General features: G+C 50.2%; 2 protein-coding genes across 3 annotated transcripts in view; both read left to right on the forward strand.

Moving 5' to 3' along the window:
* Positions 1-12,982, forward strand: part of PLEKHM3 (pleckstrin homology domain containing M3) — a 92,620-nt gene extending 79,638 nt beyond the window's left edge. Inside the window, exons 10-11 of the transcript XR_015289142.1 lie at positions 95-223; positions 12,228-12,982. The gene's annotated coding sequence lies outside the window, so the exon portion shown is untranslated. The remainder of the gene's footprint in view (positions 1-94; positions 224-12,227) is intronic.
* Positions 95-19,554, forward strand: FZD5 (frizzled class receptor 5). 2 transcript variants are annotated; one of them, XM_086897311.1, is made up of 3 exons: positions 95-223; positions 12,228-12,408; positions 15,287-19,554. In XM_086897311.1, exons 2-3 carry the CDS (start codon positions 12,398-12,400, stop codon positions 16,752-16,754), a joined length of 1,479 nt encoding a protein of 492 aa, XP_086753437.1. In that variant the 5' UTR covers positions 95-223; positions 12,228-12,397; the 3' UTR covers positions 16,755-19,554. The 2 variants fall into 2 exon arrangements, with proteins under 2 accessions (XP_086753437.1, XP_023786620.2); XM_023930852.2 differs by lacking the exons at positions 95-223; positions 12,228-12,408 and having other exon boundaries at positions 14,924-19,554.
* Positions 19,555-19,819: the final 265 nt, after the last annotated feature.

Consider the following 19,819-nt stretch of genomic DNA (forward strand, 5'->3'; position numbering starts at 1 on the left):
CAAAGAGAGGGATATATCCCCTCCTCCACTATCTTCCTGCCCCTCCTCAGAAAGACCAGAAGTCCATCAGGAGTGTCCATCCTCTCTTCTGCAGGAATCTTTGGACTTCATCCCTGTGATGAAATCAACTACAAGAAATGAGTTAATGTTTGACCAGGATCACACAAGCTGCACAAGGAAACCATGTGCCAGACCTTCTCTTCCTCCTTATTTGCCTTACAAGGTGAGCAAATTCTGCTATGACATCTCCTTCCCCTTTCACTGCCACCTCCTCTCCTCACTTCACCCTCTAAGAGATGGTTTGAAAAAGCATCCACACAGACCAGAGACCTCGGGGTGTGTGGAGCCCTGGGAAGAGCATGCCGATCCAAGCTCTAGCTCTTCTTTTAAAGTCAGGATAATTAATTTTAAAAAAGCCACCCTTCTAGCTGTCAGACCAAAATTAATAATATTTGGGTTAATACGTGAAGTCAGCTGGTTTTCTGAAAGAATGGAGCTAGCAACCTTCTCTCCGTAGGGACTGAGGGGGACATTTGGTGTGCTACCATACCTTTTCAGTGAAAGCACACTGAGGGCAAATGAAAATGTTCTGGGGGTGTGTGCACATAGCTCTGGACTGTCTTGGTAAATGAGTTCTTGTTTAACTAAATGCTCTCCAAAATAGTGGTCCCATCTAGCAGTCTGAGTATTACCACTCTGAGAAGGTGGTGAAAAGCATCTCAGATAATCAAGTGTTACAGTTAAAACCAGACAAAGACTCCAAGGCTAGCAGGAGTAAATTCCATCCATTTTAAGCATAGACAAATATAAAACTTGACACTGAAGCTGTAAACATGCTTTAAAAAAGTCAGTCCATTGTTTATAGTAAGACTTTCAATCTTCTATAATTTAGTTCAAGGCATTAGCATTCATTTAGGTATTAAAAATTGAGTTGTAAGGCTCATCTGGAAAGCGAGACAAGTCAGAGAAGAGCTTGTGTTAAGGGGCTGAACTTCCATTGACTTGAAAATTCTCAGGTGTTTTTCATGTAGGTACAATATGATGCATTTAGAGGTAAGTAAGAAGAAACTATTAGTAAATTTAGATACTCTTTAAAAATAAGAAAGTGCAAATTACTGAATCAGTGTAAGAAAGTAATAGATGTAATCAGCATGCATGGAGCAGTTCAGTCCAAAGTGCTTTCCTAGCATTTAAGTTTATAAATTAATCTCATTTCTGACTGACACTGCTGGCAAATACCTGAAGTGCAGCACCAAAGTAATGAAACACAAGGAGTGTGCAGGTTTGGGAACCACAGTATAAGTAAGACATTAGACTATTAGAGAGTATCCAAGAGGTGGGCAACAAAGATGGTGAAGAGCCTTGAGGAGAAGCTGAGGAGGAGGAGGAGGAGCAGCTGTGGTCACTTGGTCTGTTCAGCCTGGAGGAGAGGACACTGAGGGGAGACCTCACTGCAGTCACAATTTCCCTGTGAGGGGAAGTGGAGGGGCAGGCACTGATCTCTTCTTTCTGGTGACCAGTGACAGGACCAGAGGGAATGGCCTGAAGTTGGGTCAGGGGAGGGTTAGGTTGGGTATCAGAGAAGTTCTTCACCCAGAGGGTGGCTGGGCACTGGAACAGGCTCCCCAGGGAAGTGGTCTCAGAACCAAGCCTGAAGGAAGTGTTTGGGCAATGCTCTCAGGCACAGGATGTGACTCCTGGGGATGGTGCTGTGCAGGGCCAGGAGTTGAACTCCCCAGTTCTTGCGGGTCTCTTGTAACTCAGCTTATTCCATGATTATGTCTCTCCCTCAGTTTGTACCTCCCCTACAATGATTTCTGAGAGCAGGGGTACAAATGCCTGCAAAAGCAAGGCTAGGGTGGAAGACAAATGCCAGCACCATCCTGTCATTGGACATTGTCACACAATGGCTTGTGACACTGATGGATACTTTGTTGTGTACATATTGCAAAATGTCCTGTTCTGGCTTGGACTCTGGACTTCTGAAGGACACTTGTTTCGGATTTAACAGACAGCATGTCCAATCCTTTAAGCAGATCCAAGATCTGCTGGCTCCAATGAAAGCTGCAGTTTATCAAAGAACCAGAGCTGAGCTCTCAGTATTTAAAGACAGGAGCTGTAGGAGTGTATAAAATTGGCAGATTCCTTGTGAAATACAAGTGCATCTAGCACAGAGTTAACCCTGGGTGATAACAGGTAAAAGGGCAAATGCATAATAAAATACAGGTCTCTACTGTAGGTATTTACACAGTATTGACATTGTTAGCTGTGCTTAGCAATTTATGTCAAGTGTTAACTGCACTGTCATAAAACAATAAAGTACTTCTGTGAAGGGCTTAGGGCAAAGGGGAGGCAAAGAAGTCTCACTATATAAGGCCCTCCTCCTGCATCTGTGGTAATCCATGGGAATGTTTCCATAGCTGTCAGCAGGAGTTGTGGGGAGGCCTGCTAGGGGAGGGCAAGCAGAAGCACATTTACTATGTTTAGAGCAGGTAACTAATGATTTTGTCTCGGAGCTAACATAGCTTGTAAGTTCACCTTGCAATAAGTGGGGAGACAAGGGTTCCTCCTGGCAGCAGGGATGTCCTTTGGTGTCTCATAGAAATGCTGACAAGGACCCATAAAATCTGAGAGATTACAATAAGAGAACTACTGTGCTCTGGGTGGCCATGAAGTGAAAAGGGCAAGAGCCCAGAGGTTTCTACACAGTGTACCCTGGACACTGCACACTTCCAGCTCTAGGCTGTAGTAACTCTACTACTCACACTGGGCTCACAGTAGGCTTTCCCACAGCATTTTGGCTGCAGGACCAGACTTCTCAGCTGAGTTTAGTGTTTATATGTAGTGGACCAAACTGAAACACCAGTCCCAATCAGTCAGAGCACCAGGGAGTTTAGATCCAGGCACAGTGCTTGCCTGTCAATGGGTTTGTAGCTCCAGTTTGTCCTCCCTGCTTGTGTCTGCTCTTCATGAGGTTATGGCAAGATTGCTTCTCCAAGCCATGCTGATGCATAGGGCTTACTAGAAGAGTATGTCTCTTCCACTATAGATGGTTCCTATGTGGTTGTTCCCTGTTTAGATGACACTGTATGGGAAGGTGTTGTTTCTTTCCAGATGCAGGAGGTAATTCTTCTTTATCAAAACATTTAGTGGAAGTCTCCCCCACCACAGCAGTCCCACAGCTCTCCTGAGAGGGGTAGGAGAATTACCTGTTTCCTGGCCCTGCTCTGGACAATGCTTCTCAAAGGTCATTTGGCTTCAAATAAGGTAAATGTCTTTGTCCAGAAGACATTTCAGAGCCCTTCATAAACTTGAGTATTGCTGCCAGCCTGGCTTGCCTTGCTTTCTCTGTCAGGAACCAGAGTGCTCCACACCTGCTGGTCTTGACTGTTCTCTGAGGGAGCTGATAGGAGCCGTTTGGAAAACAGATGAGTAGGTGTTGAACACTTCAGCATCTGACCCAATGTCTGTCAACTGTCTGAATTAATTTTGAGCCAAAGCAACTGGATGAGACTTCCGTACTTCTTTCTCAAAAGCATTGTCCATGCCATTTCCTGTCCCATATTTTATCTTAAAAGCTAATGAATAGAGCTGAAATCTGTCCCTCACTTGTCAGCTACATCAGCTTTCAAACTCCAGGACTTCATACTGAGACAGCTTTCAAAGTCTTTGGGTTCATTCCTGCCATATTTCGGTGTGAGACTGAATTAGTCCCTCCTGAGTCCTGGGTGGTGTCACAGTAACAATAAACAGCTTCAGTCCCATGGTACCTGTTCCTTTCATCTCTCCAGCCCTCAGCTTCGCTGGTGCTGGAGATGTGGGCCAGATTAATTTCCCTATTCCCAAGAACACCACAGGTTCCTACTCCACAGGACCAGCACCTACCCCAGCACGGTGCTGTGGGGTCCTTGCATCCACTGTCCTGGTGCAAAATGCAGGTATGTTAAGCTCATGATATGTTTAGAAAGAGGTAAGCAGTTTCCCATGGGTGCCCAGAGCAGAGCGCCCCAGCTCCAGCGTCTTCTTGGCTGTGTGTGTGACCTTTTCCCATGAATATCTCAGTGGTGTCCTCATCACAGGAGTTCCTCAGCCTCTGGCAGCCTGGGAGATTGAGATGACCCTTTTAGATTGCACATCTCTTACTCCGCATAGCCACGCGTTAAAATTCGTCGCATCACACTTCCATGTAGGAATACGGGGGGGGCCCTTGGAGCAAGCAGCCTGGAGAGACGCGGAGCAGAGCGTGTTTCTCGCTGCTCACACTTCTCTTTTTTTTCTTGACCCGCCTCAGCCATTGGAAAGGACCCATGTCCCGTGTTCCACCCCCACCCCCCGGCCGGCCCCCTCCTCCTCCCCAGCCGCACAATTGTCACCGCCAATTAGTGCATTGTTAGGGCACACAATGGCGCTGTGGCCACTGGAATGGGCCGCTTTTGTGCGTCTCCAGTCGGCTGTAGGGGCAGTCAAGATTCATTTAGGGCCTTACACAACATGGACAGAAAATACTATCAGAAAAGCAAAAGGGGAAAGAAAAAGGGAGAGGTAGCGAGGAGGGGGGGGAGCCCGCTATTCAGGGGTTAGCCCAGCCGCATGAAAGGCCCAAGAAGCAGTGCCACATTGAAGACGTCCCTTGCAACACAAAAAGGAACCGGGGCTTAATAGTAATTAGTGGGCAAACTGCAAAGCGCACCGTGGCTCTCCAGTGAATTGTTCCTGCACTTACTGCCACAGCTGCCCCTTCCCCCCTCCCTGCGGTCCGGCTGGGAGGGGAGCAGCTCGGGGGTGGGAACTGGCAGCCCTCCTTTACCCACCGGCTCTAGGGAGGCCTCACCGAGCTCTTCTTTGTGGCAGGTAAATTGGATTTCGTTCTCTAAAGCTCGTAGCCGGTTAGAGGAGGTACTTTGCAGCCAGGGCAGGGGGGTGGTTTCAGAGTCAGCACCGTGTCCGTGTCAAGGACCTTTAAACAGCCCTGTCCCTTCTTGCAGCCTGGCCCGACACACCTTGAGGCTGGGCTTTTTGTCTGTGGCCTGTCCCTTTTTCCCCAGCAGAGACTTGGATGCCGCTGCTGTTGTTCTGCTTCTGTTGTTTCCACCTTTGTTTATAAAATAATCACCTGCATGGTTTTTTTATGATCTATTTAGGGAAAGGCCTGATAGCACCTCAGTCAGCTTGGTAAAGGTGTGGTATCTCCTCAGGCTGAAGACCAAACCTTGCCCATCCTTCCAAAAATCTGCACAGTGCAAGCAGAACTTGCCTCCACCTTTCTCCCCTCATATCTCTCATATCTATGCCAGCTCTCAGTCACACTAAGGCCTTCATTGGTGCATACAGAAATTCTTAAAGAACATTTTGGCCTAGCACACCTTGGGATTATTTTAGGCAGTTGTTCATTAGTGTGCTGCTGAATATGTTTAATCCCTACTTCTGTAGGGATCAGGTTGCTGGTGTTATCAATCTCAGCTCATTTCCTGAGCTTCTTGTACTAGGTTTAGTCTGGAGCCTATGTGTCCAACAGAGTTAGCTGTGTCTTGGAAATACACCGAATTAAAAGAACCCCAAGGCAGGTTTGACCTTACAAAAACGTGGTTAAGTATTGAGGAGACATTCAAGGCATCTTAGCCCCGATGGAAAGTCACAGAGGCACAAAATTGAGAATCATTCCTTTTATGTTGTATGGGAATCTAAATAAAATCTATGGAAGAAAGCTGTGGGGTCTGATGGTTTGTTTGTCGACTCTTCTTAGCTAGTGGATGTATGTTTCAGCTATTCTTGAATACAGAGCTGCTGAAATAGGTGCTTATCTCAAGCACAACCACACACAGTCCCATAAATTCAAACTGGACTTTTGCAGATAAAGCTCAGCGTGGCTAGACACTGTGGTTAGAGCAGACACCAACTGACCGAATTTAGTAACTGACCAAATTTAGTAGCCTCAGCTGGAAATGTTTCCAAACTGCAGTGTGTGAGATACACACACACAGTTCTGGACCACCATCTCACTGCTGGTAGAGGTTGAAAATGCCTCCCTGTTTCCTCTGGTAGCTATGAGTACAACACTCTTCTATCTCCTAGATATCCAAGCAAGCCTAGGAAATACAGATGCTGCTCCAATACCAGTCTTTTTCCATGACCTGGAAGCCACAGCCACTCTGTATGTCTATACAAAATAGGTTTGGTTGTATTAGAACAGTGAAAATAAGATTTACAGCCAAGATGTTTTGTCTGTCTGAAATCCCATCAAGGGTTTCATATGAGGGCAGCACAGTGGGCATCAAGGGCTCAGCTGGTGTTGCTGGGATGGCTCCTGCAATACAAACACAATCAGGGAGCTCACAGTGTCTCACAGATAGAGCTGGTTGAAGGCACTGTCTCACAACACAGAATGTGTCTGTCTCTCACCAGGCACAGTACATCCTCTCTCTGCTAATTAGCAACATCCTTGGCAAAGTCTCAGCTGAAAGGATTACACTGTCTTCTCACCTTGCTCTATCCCTTCCTCCCCCAAAGAGGGATGTTTAGTCCTGCCAGGATGCAGCTTGGCTGGCCCAGGTAAAAAGTCTGCCTTGTTTCTCTCCAGACTGCTTGTCTACCAGAAGACAGATTTTGTCTTCAGGACAGTAAGTCTGGCCCTGACTGAAGGGAGGTGCAGACTCAACCTTGCCTCCCTTCAGCAGAGAGCCAGAGGTTGCCAGTCTCGTGTGCTCTAGTGGAACAGAAACAGGGAACAACATCTGCACCAGGAGCCAGAATGGTATTTTTCCAGCTTAGGACTGTGGGGTTGATTTCACAACTCTCTCTGGCCATAGAGACAAAGCACAGACCTTTTGGGTCTGCAAAAACAAGGAGAATTACCTTTTCTTTCTCCATTTTCTCATGTTTCCTGTCTGCTCAGCCCAAGAGCAGTTTGAACTGCAGATACATTCAGTACCTGGCACAGGTGGAAGCTTGCACAGGAATTTCTGTGAGTGCACCCAGTAGAATTCCGTCTGCCTTGTGATGGTGTAAAGGTTGGGGGTCTGGCAGTGCCAGTCTGTGGGAGACATGGAGAAGGGCTCAGCTTCTCCTTTGTTCCAAATAGTGGGACAGCTAATTCACCAGCATAAGGGAAATACATATCCAACATGAATTCTCCTGCACCTGGACAGACTTCTCTGAGCAAAAAGCTGAACCAAGCCACTTCAGTGTTTTCATGCCATAAGGAAAACGCTGACCTACGTGAGCCCCGTTTTTGCAGCAATTGTGCTACCTTTTGTGTCAGCTCGTTGCTTATACAAAATCAATTTGATTGTATCAGTTTGGGGGAAAAAAGCCTGTTAGAGGGTCACACAACCTTGTCGTCAATATTTTTGGCAACTCTATGCTAGCCCTTTTGGAATATTTTGGAGCACTTTCTTGCATCACCAGGTGATATCCCAAGCAGGATAACATAATTGCGTGCTCAGTGTTGCTGTATGTGGCAGTGAGGTACAGGATTTAGAGAATGGTTTCCTTCTTTTGCTCAGCAAATTTCCTGATTTGCTCCAATTCTGTTATCATTAGTCCCTGGCCTTGTGGCCACAGAGAGCTGGGAAATCAACCACTCAGCCTTGAGCTGGAAAAAGGCCATTCTGGCTCCTGCTGCAGACTCTGCTCCCTGCTTCCATTCCACTGCAGCACGTAAGGGTCACTTTCATGTGTTAATCCTTCACATCTGACTCATATGTGAATGGGAAGGTTGCTATCAACATCCTTTCCAAAATCACTTTGACCTGTGTATTATATTATGCCATGAATGATTTGCAGAAGGAAGTAATCAAAATGTGTATAGTAGTAGCTAGTGTTAATTGCCTTTTCATCTGTTTCTGGCTCTTTTTATTGTGTCCAATAAATGTTGATTATGCAGGGATTTAAATCTGTATTTCAACATCGTTTCGTTCACTTGATGTGAATGACACGACTCACTAAAGCTTAGTTCCAAAGATTCCTCTAGCTCTGTGTCAAGCACTTCAAGGATATCAGAAGAAGATAGGGAAAACCTGAAGTGCCTGATCTTAGCAAGAATGCCTAAAAGGTCAGGTAGAGGACATTGTTTCAGGAGGTCTCTGGCTTTGATACTTTCTGGTTCATAGAAATACGAGAACACAGCATGTGTGTATTGTACATGAATATTCTCCTTTTAGGGTAATGTACATAAGTACACATACAGGATAAAGCTTTCAAATGCATAAATTTTGATTGCTTCTGATCTTAAGTGAGCGATATGACATCTTGTAAAGGAGTCCAGTTTCTGGAAATAAAGGTCCCTTAAGGTTGCCCCAAGAGGGTGCAGAATCACTGCATCTAAAAAGGCTTGATCACAGCATCTTGAGAGGTTAGTGAAGAAATGCAGCCAAGCTGGCTTACATGTTTGAAACCTATTTTAAATAAATTCTGTATTTTCAGGAAAAGACAGACTGAACTCGAACTATTCTGAACACAGACTGAAGTTGCTTTTAACAGCAACAATTGTTATCATATGTTTTGTACCAATTCATAGAATTTTAAGGCCAGGAGAGACCACCCATAACTGCAGATGTTCATAGAGAGCAGTTTCTTTGTAAATTGTCAGTTCAGCAGAGACAGAAAATTTCTTGGAAATGTTGCTGTTTTGACTGACCAGCTTTCTCTGAAAATCAGGTAAGACCTAAGAGACAAATGCTCACCAGGCCGATTCTTGCCTGAAATCTGCCCAGTTTGCCAGCAAGATCCATCACTCTAGGATTTCTGTGTCATTCACTCCAGGTCCTCCCTCATCCTGTGTTCCTAAGGCCTTCCTGGGCAGGGGGCTTCTAGGAATTCTCCATTTGCAAGGAAGCCTTCTAGCTTTTCCTGATGCTGCAGGATTGCTCAGAAGTATGAGCAGCTTGCCCTGTTTGGAACAAACTGGTGTGTTTTATATTGTTTTTTACTGTTGGAATTTTCCACAAAACAGAAATTTTAAGTTATAGCCAGCTTCAGTCTAGGCTGCCTGACTGTTCTCCAGAGGACTAGCCATTACAAACTTGTATCCTAGCTCTGAAATACTTGCCACAAATTTTTCAACCAGAGGGTCCTCTAACTTGTCCCTTTTTTTACTGTAATAAAAAAACCTGCTTATTACTTCTGTCTCTGCAGCGGTGACAGATAATATGTTAATTCTGGTGTAAAACAAGCAGATAGAAACAAGTCTCCAAAGGCTGCAATCTGAAGCAGGGCAGGAAAAGCATTTTGCCAAGGAACTGCTTTGAGCAGTTTCTCCCTGAAGGTCTCACACAACAAAGGAGAGGGCAGGAAAAAGGCAGAAAAGGAAAGAACTATTTTTGAGATAGCACTGATCAGAACAGCACTGGTCTGAAGGAAAGTCAAGCAGTAGTTAGTCTATACTGTTGTTTCATAGAGGGACTTGCTGGCTCCCATGTATGAACTGGGGGTTTGTTTTACTCTGTGGTCAGAGTCAGAGCTGGTGTAACCCAGCGCTGATCTTTGCTGGGCTGCACAGCTGAGCTCCTTCAGGCCTGCTGAGGAGCCTGGACAGGGATTTGGCTTCTCACACCTGCACTGGTCTGCAGAAGCCAACACTTGTGTTCTTGCATGCTGGCCCCCAGGAGGTTACAGGGAAGTGCTGATGGCCCCACCTCATGTGCATGTAAAGGGTTAGATGTGCTATGATACAAGCCACAGCTTCGTGGCTCTTAAGGTCACTTTTGCTGGACTTTCAGATCAGATAGGGCAAAACTTGTGTGGTTCATGGGACGTGCCCTGCTCTCTAAGTTAGGGAAAGGCCTGAGCTGCAAGCACTGGTCCCTTGATTGAGAAAAAAATCTCAGATTCCATGCTTCAAGGCTGCTCATTTCGCAGCTTTCCTGAGAGCTTGGTTCACTTACAGCTGTAGGCATACAAATACATGTGCCATACAATAATCTGGCTTCGAAATCCCACTGGAGCAAAGTATTTAACTCTGAAAAATATTTGGAGTAACTTCTTTGCAATGTATAGAGCAGCAAGAGTTTAAGAAACAATCTCACTGTATTTAAACAGTCATTACTGCTTTCTGGGTAAATAACACATGTTTTTAAAATGGTCTCTATACACAATAGACGCTAACACAATAAATCCTAATTGCTCTGAAGGGCCCATTAGGCTGTATCAGGTCAATACATGGCGGAGCTTTTTTGAAAGTCACTCACCCTGTTGTTACATAAGCCACAAATTGAAAGTCCATAAATAAGTATTTGCCAAATGAAGAGTGAGGGCTTTGCCAGGGCCATACTAATTTATCATGTCAACTTCACTATGGGGACTGTTTTCTTTTCAAGGGCCCATGAGAGAAAAAGAAAAGAAAAAAAAGCATAATGTGTTGTGTTTCAAAACTACATATTTGAAAAGTTTCAGATGTTTCAGGCTGCACTATACCTGCCCCCCTCCCCCACCCAGGAAAATTAGATGTAAGGAACTTCACTGCTTCCTCTTTATCTCGGCGTTGTGTGAGTCACAGCATGGAGATTTGAAGACCAGCCATGGCTGTGGCATGGCAGAGGCCCATCCTCATCACCACCAACCCCTCTGCACCTCTGGGCCAGGGCCCTGATCCTCCTGCCTCTGCATGCTGTGGTGGTGGCACCTCAGGGCAGGAACATCCCTACAGTATTCCAACTGTGGCTCATGGGAAGGTTCCCAGTGCCTGAGGAGACCAAAGAAAACTTATTACATACATTTTATGTGCACTTATATGTACAAGTATAGTTAATTAATAAGTGGTGAGTTTGGCAGGATTAGTTTTATGTGCAGCCACTCTTCCTGATTTTACTTTGGTCTTACTCCCCTGAACTTCTGGTGGCATTTTACAAGCTGCAGCATTTGTGTTAGGTGTTGCTAAAGTCTTTGTCACTGTTAGAAATCAAATTTTGGATTAATTCACTCAGAAGTTTTCAAGTTTCATGTAACTTTTTGGATAGGGTACAGTTTGGCATGGTTTTGTTTTTCTGCAGTATGTTAAGGTGTGTAATTGCACAGGTGTATATAAAAACAAATTATATTGATGTAAGTTAGGATTTTTAAGGGAATTTCAGCAAGGCATGGTGAAAAGCATTGAAGTGATTTAAATCTGAATTCCTGTCCCCAGGCCACAGCCTTCAATTCACCTGGGCACATGAGAAATGTTCACCCCTGCTGCTGTTTCACTTCAGTAGGATTTGGGTGCCAGGGTACCTCTGCAGACACTGGCAGTGATTCTCTTTGCTCTGCCTGCTTGCAAAGGGCCAAGAGTCCCTCTGTCTCCCTGCCTGTCAGGCCCTTCCTGCCTGTAGTGAGCAAGAACCTTGGTCTTATTTAGGAGCCCCCCGCTCCAGGTGCTGTTACACGAGGTCAGTCTTGGTGCTGGGGTTTGAAGCACAGGCAGCCTGGAGCTGCTGCAGCACTTAGGTGGGAAGGCAAACACTTAGCATGGGTGGAAGGAGAAGCACACCTGCCTTGGTGCAGCATGCAGCCGTGTCCTCGGTGTGCGGCAAACACCGATATCCTTTTGTACCAGTACACAGTGGTCTGCTGTGCTGGCGCTGCCGGGGGGCTGCACCATGATGCCAAAAGTGATGTCTGTTCCTGCACTCGTGACAGGCAGTAAGGCAAAGTCTTGTGCTGCTGCAAACCACCTTATGGCCCCCAGCACCCCCCCAGTCCAGCAGATTGTTATCAGGGGTCACTGCTAATTTGAGCAATGCCTGAGCCAGCACAACCTCCAGCTGGGGTGACTGGCAGGCTGCCCACCAGCACCGGGAGACCACTGTCACCTGCACTGGGCCCCCACTGCTCCCTTCCTGGGAGCTGGAGACTTGTCAGCAGTGCAGACAAAACCAGGATTTGCTGCTTCAAGCAAGAGGGGTTGAGGGCCAAAGGGTGGTGTGCTGATCCTGTGACAAGAGGGGCAGGAGGTTCCTGCCCTGCTTTGGTACTGGCAAAGCCAAGAGCGACATCAGTGCTCTCTGGCTTTGTCCCTGCCCAAAGCCTGGGCTGAAAAGCTCTTTGCAAAAGTCTGCTGAGTCCTCTAACAAGGGCAAGGGCAATAGTCAGTCTTTACAAAGGAAACTCACTTAGTCCTTTTCTAAAGTCTTTTAAAAGTCATGGTATCCTTCACAAAAGCTATTTGTCCAGGTAAACAGTGTACACTGACAATCAGCAGTGCAAGAACCAAATACAGAAATATTTATCACCTTTTTGCTTTCTGCTTCTACCAGGAACCACTGCATCCCAGCTGAAAACGCCTCAGTGGGTGCAAGGTATGTCTGTGAGGACACGTATTGTCAGTCCATGCCTGTATCCTCTGGGCTGGAGCCAGGAGCAGGGATTAGATGAACTCCCAAGCAGACCTGTCTAGCATGGTGGAGCTTCATGGACACTTCTGCACATGGATAAAAGGTAAAGCAATTTTTAATAATTTAAGAGTTTTTTAACTACAAAAGCATTTTCTTTGGGCCAGGAAACACTTCCTTTTTTGTCTGCAGGGTTTGATACAGTAGATTTTGTGCAGACACATCTTCTGTTACTAATAGTGCTGGATGCACATAAAGCACTCTCATACTGTACTGAAGACATGAGTAACAAACCTATCAACTGCACTTGCACTTACACCGTATTTAATCCTGCTCTGGTTGTTCTGCTACATATTCATAAAAAACAAAAAGGAAACAGAAGCACAGAGCAAGCCAACAGATGTCTACCTGGCTCTTAATTGGATTTTATGTGTCCCCAGTGTAGCAAATGCAGCATTATTTACAGCCAGGCTCTAAGAATTAGATATATCTGGAGGAGTGGCAAAACCTGAACCAGGCTACAAGAGTTGATGGATTAACTGAAATGAAGAGCTGCCCCATTTTTCCCTTCTTATCTTTTCCCTTCCCACTTATGTACCTGTTCCCCATTGTGTATCAAATCAAACTAAGATATTGCCCAAGAGAATGCTTATAAAAATGAAAAATGCCAACAAAAAAAAGAATTTCTGCTCTTAGGGAGCTTCATCAGCATTTTCTAATTGTACAGCAATGATGATAATAAAAAGGCTGCCCTGTGCTCTCAGCTATAATTTGGATAATCAACTGACAGCCATAATGAAACTGTCTGTGATTGCTTTCTGCTGGGCTGCTAGTTCACAGAAACTCATTGTTGGGGAGAATTAAAAGTTATGACTCCTATGACTGCTACAAGGATATGCCACTGTCTTCCAAAGGAACATGTGACTTGTAATTTTCCTCTGTGTAGCTCTATTACAGGGAAAACTTACAGCATAAAGCAAAGAGGTATAGGGATGTGAGATATTTTTCTTCCCTTAAAAAAAAAGTTGTTAAGCATCAAAGTTGACAGTGCCAAGTAAAATGCATGCTTAGGCTGGGTGGATGTGGATTTCAGGGGTGGTCGTTAGGTCTCTCGCCTTAAAATCCCTGATGACTTTGGTCATCAGCAGTGAGTGCTCTGCCCGTGGGTACATCAGCCACTGGCCTCAGAGCAATAAGCAAGACAGGTTTTAATTCTGGGAGGAAGGCAGGAGCTAAGTCACGCTTTGAGTCTTTGCTTTGTGGGTTTTGGGTGCAGTTAGGGGTATTTTGGGTACTGGTGTTCCCCAGCACCAGGCCTTGAATTCAAGTTGTCTGTATCTGTGATGTGCTGTGCGTATGTCTTGACTAGTAGATCCAGGGCTGGATGGAAGTACTCTGGTCCAGAATGCCCTTCCATCCTTCTGCCTTGGCCAGAATAAGGCTCTACGGAATAAGTACCGTAGCAGCTGCAGCCTGTGACCCCCAAATCTGGCTTCTGAGGCAGGTCTGTTCCCCTGCATGCCCCGAGCATTCCGTGGGCTTAAGGGCTTTCAGGGAAGCGCTTGAAAATCAGGCTGGCAGTTTCGGTGTTGACGAATGCATGGGCTGGAGGATTTGAATTCCTGGCAGCTAAGCGTGACCACCTCGGTGGCCCTGGCAGGAGCCCGCGGTCCCAGGGAGCTGGGCAGAGCCCTCTGCCCCGGCACGGTCTCGTCGTTGGTTCGCGCTGCGCTCCAGCGCCTGCCACCCGCCCGGTGGGTGGAAGAAAGGAGCTGTCGGAGCGGATGGCGACCGGAATCCGGGGCAGGAATGCGGTAGTGCAGCTGTCTGCACCCGGGCAGGGGCGGCTTCCCGTTCCCTTCCCGCCGAGGCTCAGCGTTCCGGGAGTCGGGAGCGCTGCCCCGCCGGGCAGCTTGGGCGCGGGCGGCGCCGGGAGACAGCGGCGGTAGATGCTACAGTGCCCCTTGTACCCGGGCTGATGTGCCATGGCCGGCGCAAGGCAAATCCGGCCAGAACCCCTTCACATCTTCGCTTCCCCTACCCAGGTTTATCCCCGTTTCGTCCCAATCCCGTCACGGCGGGAGAAGCCCCGGCCCCTTCCCACGAAGAGGGGGCTGAAGGGCCCGAGGAGGAAGGGGCGAAGCGGCAGCAGCGCCGCGGGCACCGCCTGCCCTCCTCCTCCAGCCGCTCGGCTCTTCAAGCCGGGCCGGGCAAGCCGGGCCGGGCCGTCGCGGCGCAGAGAGGGGCGGAAGGCCCCGGGTCTCAGGAGGGGCCCGGTGGGCAAGAGGGGAAGGAGATGCACAGATGCGGAGCAGTCCGTGGTTTGGCAGCACCGTCATCTTCTCACTTCACCGCCTGCCCCCGGGCCGCCGCGGGACTCCGAGCGCCGGCGGACGGGGACGCTGCGGGCCGCCTGCAGCAGCGGGGCCGGGGCAGCGCGGCGTTCCGCCGCCGCGGGACTCGGCTCCCGGCGTGGGGGCGGCCGCGGGGAGCCCCGGCGGGGCGGGGCCAGCGGCGGGGGCGGGGCCGCGGGCGGCCCCGGGGCGGGCGCAGGGCGGGGCGCGGGCGCGGCGCGGAGCGGGGGCGCCCGCCCGGCCCAGAGCGCAGGTGGCGGCGGCGGCGGCGGTCCGGATCCCGCTCTCGCTCCCGGCCGGGCCCCGCTCCCGGCGCGGAGGCGGCAGGTGCCCAGGACATGCGGCGGCGGTAGGACGCGCGGCGGCGATGGGCGGCCGGGGGCTGCCGGTGCCGCTGCTGCTGGGGCTGCCGCTGCTGCTGGGGCTGCCGGCGGCGGGGCGCGCCGCCTCCAAGGCGCTGGTGTGCCAGGAGATCACGGTGCCGATGTGCAAGGGCATCGGCTACAACCTCACCTACATGCCCAACCAGTTCAACCACGACACGCAGGACGAGGCCGGGCTGGAGGTGCACCAGTTCTGGCCGCTGGTGGAGATCCAGTGCTCCCCGGACCTGCGCTTCTTCCTCTGCAGCATGTACACCCCCATCTGCCTGTCCGACTACACGAAGCCGCTGCCCCCCTGCCGCTCCGTCTGCGAGCGGGCCAAGGCCGGCTGCTCGCCCATCATGCAGCAGTACGGCTTTGCCTGGCCCGAGAGGATGAGCTGCGACAGCCTGCCGGTGCTGGGGGACACCGAAGTGCTTTGCATGGGATACAACCACACGGAAGCCACCACCCTGCCGCCTTTCTTTGGGAAGCCCACGCGCCCTGCCAAGGACATGGCCAAAAACCTGACGCCACTCGATGGGCAGCGCCTCTCAGGGCTGGACTGTGGTCAGACTTGCAAGTGCAAAGCTCCCCTGATCCCCATCTCCAAGGAGTCCCATCCGCTGTACAACCGCATCAGGACTGGGAAGGTACTCAACTGTGCCATCCCCTGCTACCAGCCCTACTTTACCCAGGATGAGAAGACCTTCGCTACCTTCTGGATCGGCCTCTGGTCCATCCTCTGCTTCCTCTCCACCTCAACCACCGTGGCCACCTTCCTCATTGACATGGAGCGCTTCAAGTACCCTGAGCGCCCCATCATCTTCCTCTCTGCCTGCTACCTCTTCGTCTCCATGGGCTACATTGTGCGGCTGGTGGCAGGGCACGCCAACGTGGCTTGCAACCCGGAGCACCACCACATCCATTATGAGACCACGGGCCCTGCTCTCTGCACCGTGGTTTTCCTTCTCCTCTACTTCTTTGGCATGGCCAGCTCCATCTGGTGGGTCATCCTGTCCCTCACCTGGTTTCTGGCAGCTGGCATGAAGTGGGGCAATGAGGCCATTGCTAGCTACTCGCAGTACTTCCACCTGGCTGCCTGGCTCATCCCCAGTGCCAAATCCATTGCTGTACTGGCACTGAGCTCTGTGGATGGTGACCCGGTGGCCGGGGTTTGCTATGTGGGCAACCAGAGCCTGGAGAATCTGCGGGGCTTTGTGCTGGCACCACTAGTGGTTTATCTCTTCACCGGCAGCCTCTTCCTGCTGGCTGGCTTCGTCTCGCTCTTTCGCATCCGCAGCGTGATCAAGCAGGGCGGCACCAAAACTGACAAGCTGGAGAAGCTGATGATCCGCATCGGCATCTTCACCGTGCTTTACACTGTGCCTGCCACCATTGTCATTGCCTGCTACATCTACGAGCAGCACAATCGGGAGGCCTGGGAGCAGGCACAGAACTGCTCCTGCCCGGGGGACCCTCACCGCCCCAAGCCTGACTACGCTGTCTTCATGCTCAAGTACTTCATGTGCCTTGTGGTGGGGATCACCTCCGGCGTTTGGATCTGGTCTGGAAAGACACTCGAGTCCTGGAGGCGCTTCACCACCCGCTGCTGCCGGGCCAGGAAGCCTGCGGGTGCCTCTGTGTACGGTGAGGCCAGCCCGGCACTGGTGGGCAGGACGGTACTGCCCAGTATGGCCTCCTACCACAAACAGGTCCCACTGTCCCACGTGTGACCGGAGGCAGCCTCGGTGACCTCAGCCACAGGGAGGAGAGGGTTGTGAAGACCCTGGGCCACAGAAGAGGGGGTGACAGCTGGGCCACCCCAGCATCCTCAGCCCCACCGTGGCAGTGCTGCCTAGGACCACGAGCACGGAGCAGCTGCAGCCTCAGGCAGGGCAGGGGGAGGTGCTGCCAGCTAAGTGGGGGCAGAAGGACAGGGAGGCCTGGAGCCTGGCACTGCCATGTATGCCCCATTTGGGGTCCCACATCCTGGTTGGGGTTCTGGGATGCTGCTGCCTGTGTGCCAATCAGGTGGCAGTAGCCCTCAAGCACTGATTTGTGTCCCACACCAAGCCTCTGGGCAGGTCTTGCTGGTGCTGGGGTGAAAGGCAGAGCTGTAGCAGGCAGGGCAGATGGTGGCCCCCAACCCCAGGTGGGGGCTGGCACTGCTGTTGAGCCCCTCGCTAAAGCCCAGAGAGTGAGTCAGGGAGAGCTGGCAGGGGTTGCTGCCTCCCTGGGTGCCCTGGGCAGAGCAGGAGACTGCTCTCAGTGCCCCCAGAGCCCCAGGCACAGCTGCATATCGAGGAGAAGGCTGGGGGCTCTGGTGTGAGGCAGCCGCTGGCCTTGCTCAGGCAGCAGCACACTGAGCAGGAGGGGAGGAGCTGCATGGGCTGGGGGCTTCAGGGGTGGTGACAGTGCAGGAGGAAGGGGCTGTGGAGAGGATCTGCCCCAGGGACAGGGTCCCAGCTGTCTGCAGCACAGGTGATCCGCTGCGGTCCCTTTGCCCTGGGCAAGCACATCCAGCTCCCTTCAGTGCGGGGCTCAGGACCGGGCAGGAGGTGGCTCTGGTGGGCTTGGCTGGGTGGCACTGACTGCCTGCTCTGCAATGGGCAGCCAGCTCCACTGCCCATGGAGCCACTGAGCCCAGGGAGCTGAGGGGCTGCACAAGGGGCTGTGCAGGTGGTGGAGCTGGGGTTTGCAAGGAGCCCTGGCACCGCTGGCTCTGGCACGGAGAGCGGGGCTCTCCTGAGCTGCCCTGGGCCCTGGGAAGGGTCCATGCTGCTCGTGCCTCTCGCCACTGCAGGGGGGCGAGTTCCTCGGTCTCCCTTTTCCCATGTGGGATACGTGGGGCGAGGGAAGCAGGCCCTGTGTCCTGCCCACCAGCTGTGGTGTGTGGCACAGCAGCTGAATGTGGCACAGCAGCTGAATGTGGCACAGCAGCTGAGCGTGGCACAACCAGCCCTAGAAGGTTGGTTGCATCCCTGCAGCAAGCCAGGACTGCAGGGATGGGGGTGTCCCAGCCAGGCAGCAGGCTGTCTCTCCAGAGAAGCAGCTGGGATTTCCAGACAGTCGGCTTCAATACTTGTTGCTGCTTTTTTCAAAGCTGTGCCTCTGCTAGAGAGACTACCAGGTTTGAGAAGGAGCAGTTAATTTAGGGAAACTTAGCAGAGCGCTCGTACTCTTTTCCTCCAACTTCCCAAGCCTTTTCACTTCCTGGGATCAGACAGCAGCTGAGCACCGACAGAACCATTGCCTACCATTAACCAGTGGTGACAGCTGGGTTTCAGTAAGTAGAATAATGGTGGGGGGACCCTGTTGTCAGAGTCACTAAATGTAGCCAGGGCAAGGGGCTCCAGCTGTGGTCTGGGATGAGGCTGGCTGCCTCTGATTTCAGGCCACTTGTGAAAGCACCCTTGTTTTAATTTTTTTTTCTCCCTGCCCTAAGCAGTGGTGATATATGTAACTACCCAGCCGTTACTGGAGTGCTTTTTGCCCTCCTTCAAGTGTGGCACTGTGACCCAGCTACTCAAGCACTGGAGAACAACTGCTGGCTTTGCTCCTGCAGGACTGCAAGGATCTGAGGTTGTTCTTAAGACCCTTGGACCACTTCAGTCAAAAAAGTTTCCACCTCATTTTAAAACCAAAACCTGGGAAGTGAGGGAACACTCAAGTGGCACATCTCTGGATAAAAGTAGTGTGTGTGAGTGTCTCTGGGGTGTCCTGGATACAGGAAACAGAGGTGCAAGGATGGAGGGCTCACCAGGGACTGTTCAGCTGCATCCACGTGCACTCTTGCAGTATGGCTCACCCCCTCCAGCATGTTGGAGTACTTTACTGTGGACAGAATTGCACCATATTGTGTTACAAACTGTAAATAATTGTATTATAGCCTAATTTGTACATACAGAAGCCGTAGTGACCTTTGATACAGGTTAGGGACAGGTGTGTTCTCAGCAGTGAGGTAGGTCAGGTGCAGAGACACTGTGGGTAGTCTCATGCTGTAATCCAGGGCATTAAATTATTCCAACCTCCTCCAGTCCACACCTTGCTGGACTCCTCTCTCTCTCTCTTTCTCTCTCTAGTGCCTTTTGTAGATACAGCTAAACACACATCATGCAATACAATGAACAAAAAAACCATGTCAAAGGTGGTATTTTGCTGTTTTTGTTTTTTCCAAAGTACAGCTGACTGTAAAGAAATCCAAGATTAGCTACAAATCGTTGTCTATGGAAAAATGCAAGAGCGTTTTCATCTTTAATCTAACGGTAGGGTAATACAATCAACTCGTGTTTGAGCCTGGCTTCTCAGCAACAAGTGGCAGGAGGGGGGAAGGAGCCGTTGCCATGTGCCCTGTCTGCTGTAGCCAATTTACATGTTGGGTTTTGCCTCTTCTGTTACCAATGCTGTTCAATGTTGCTTAAATAACTGTACTATATTGTGTGAAAAGCTGAAGAAATTTTATTCAAAGAGAAGTATCAACATTAGTTATTTATGAGTATAAAAAAAAAAAAATAGTGTGTATTGTTTTCTTTACTTCTGCTTCTGTTAGAGTATTTATTACCTTAGAAGCTTACCTGTCAGAGGGAGGGGGAGGACCATGAAGGGCTCTTATCCCTGGGGATCGTGGGGAACTGGTGAGGCAACTACACTTGTGTGGCACAGGAATAGCATGTTCCGTGTGCACAAACCCCACGCAGCGCTGCCCTTGGCACAGAGGATGCCACACATCCGTGCCCTCAGCGCCGGCGTGCCCGGGCTGGGTGGTGCAGCCAGGCTCTGCCCTGGGTTCTGTGCTCGG

This window comes from Cyanistes caeruleus, chromosome 7 (assembly GCF_971803275.1).
Source record: "Cyanistes caeruleus chromosome 7, bCyaCae1.hap1.1, whole genome shotgun sequence".
Classification (NCBI taxonomy): Eukaryota; Metazoa; Chordata; class Aves; order Passeriformes; family Paridae; genus Cyanistes; species Cyanistes caeruleus.

Excerpts from the sequence above, each read along its gene's own strand:
- FZD5 (XM_023930852.2), top strand. The coding sequence starts at position 15,024 with ATGGGCGGCCGGGGGCTGCCGGTGCCGCTGCTGCTGGGGCTGCCGCTG.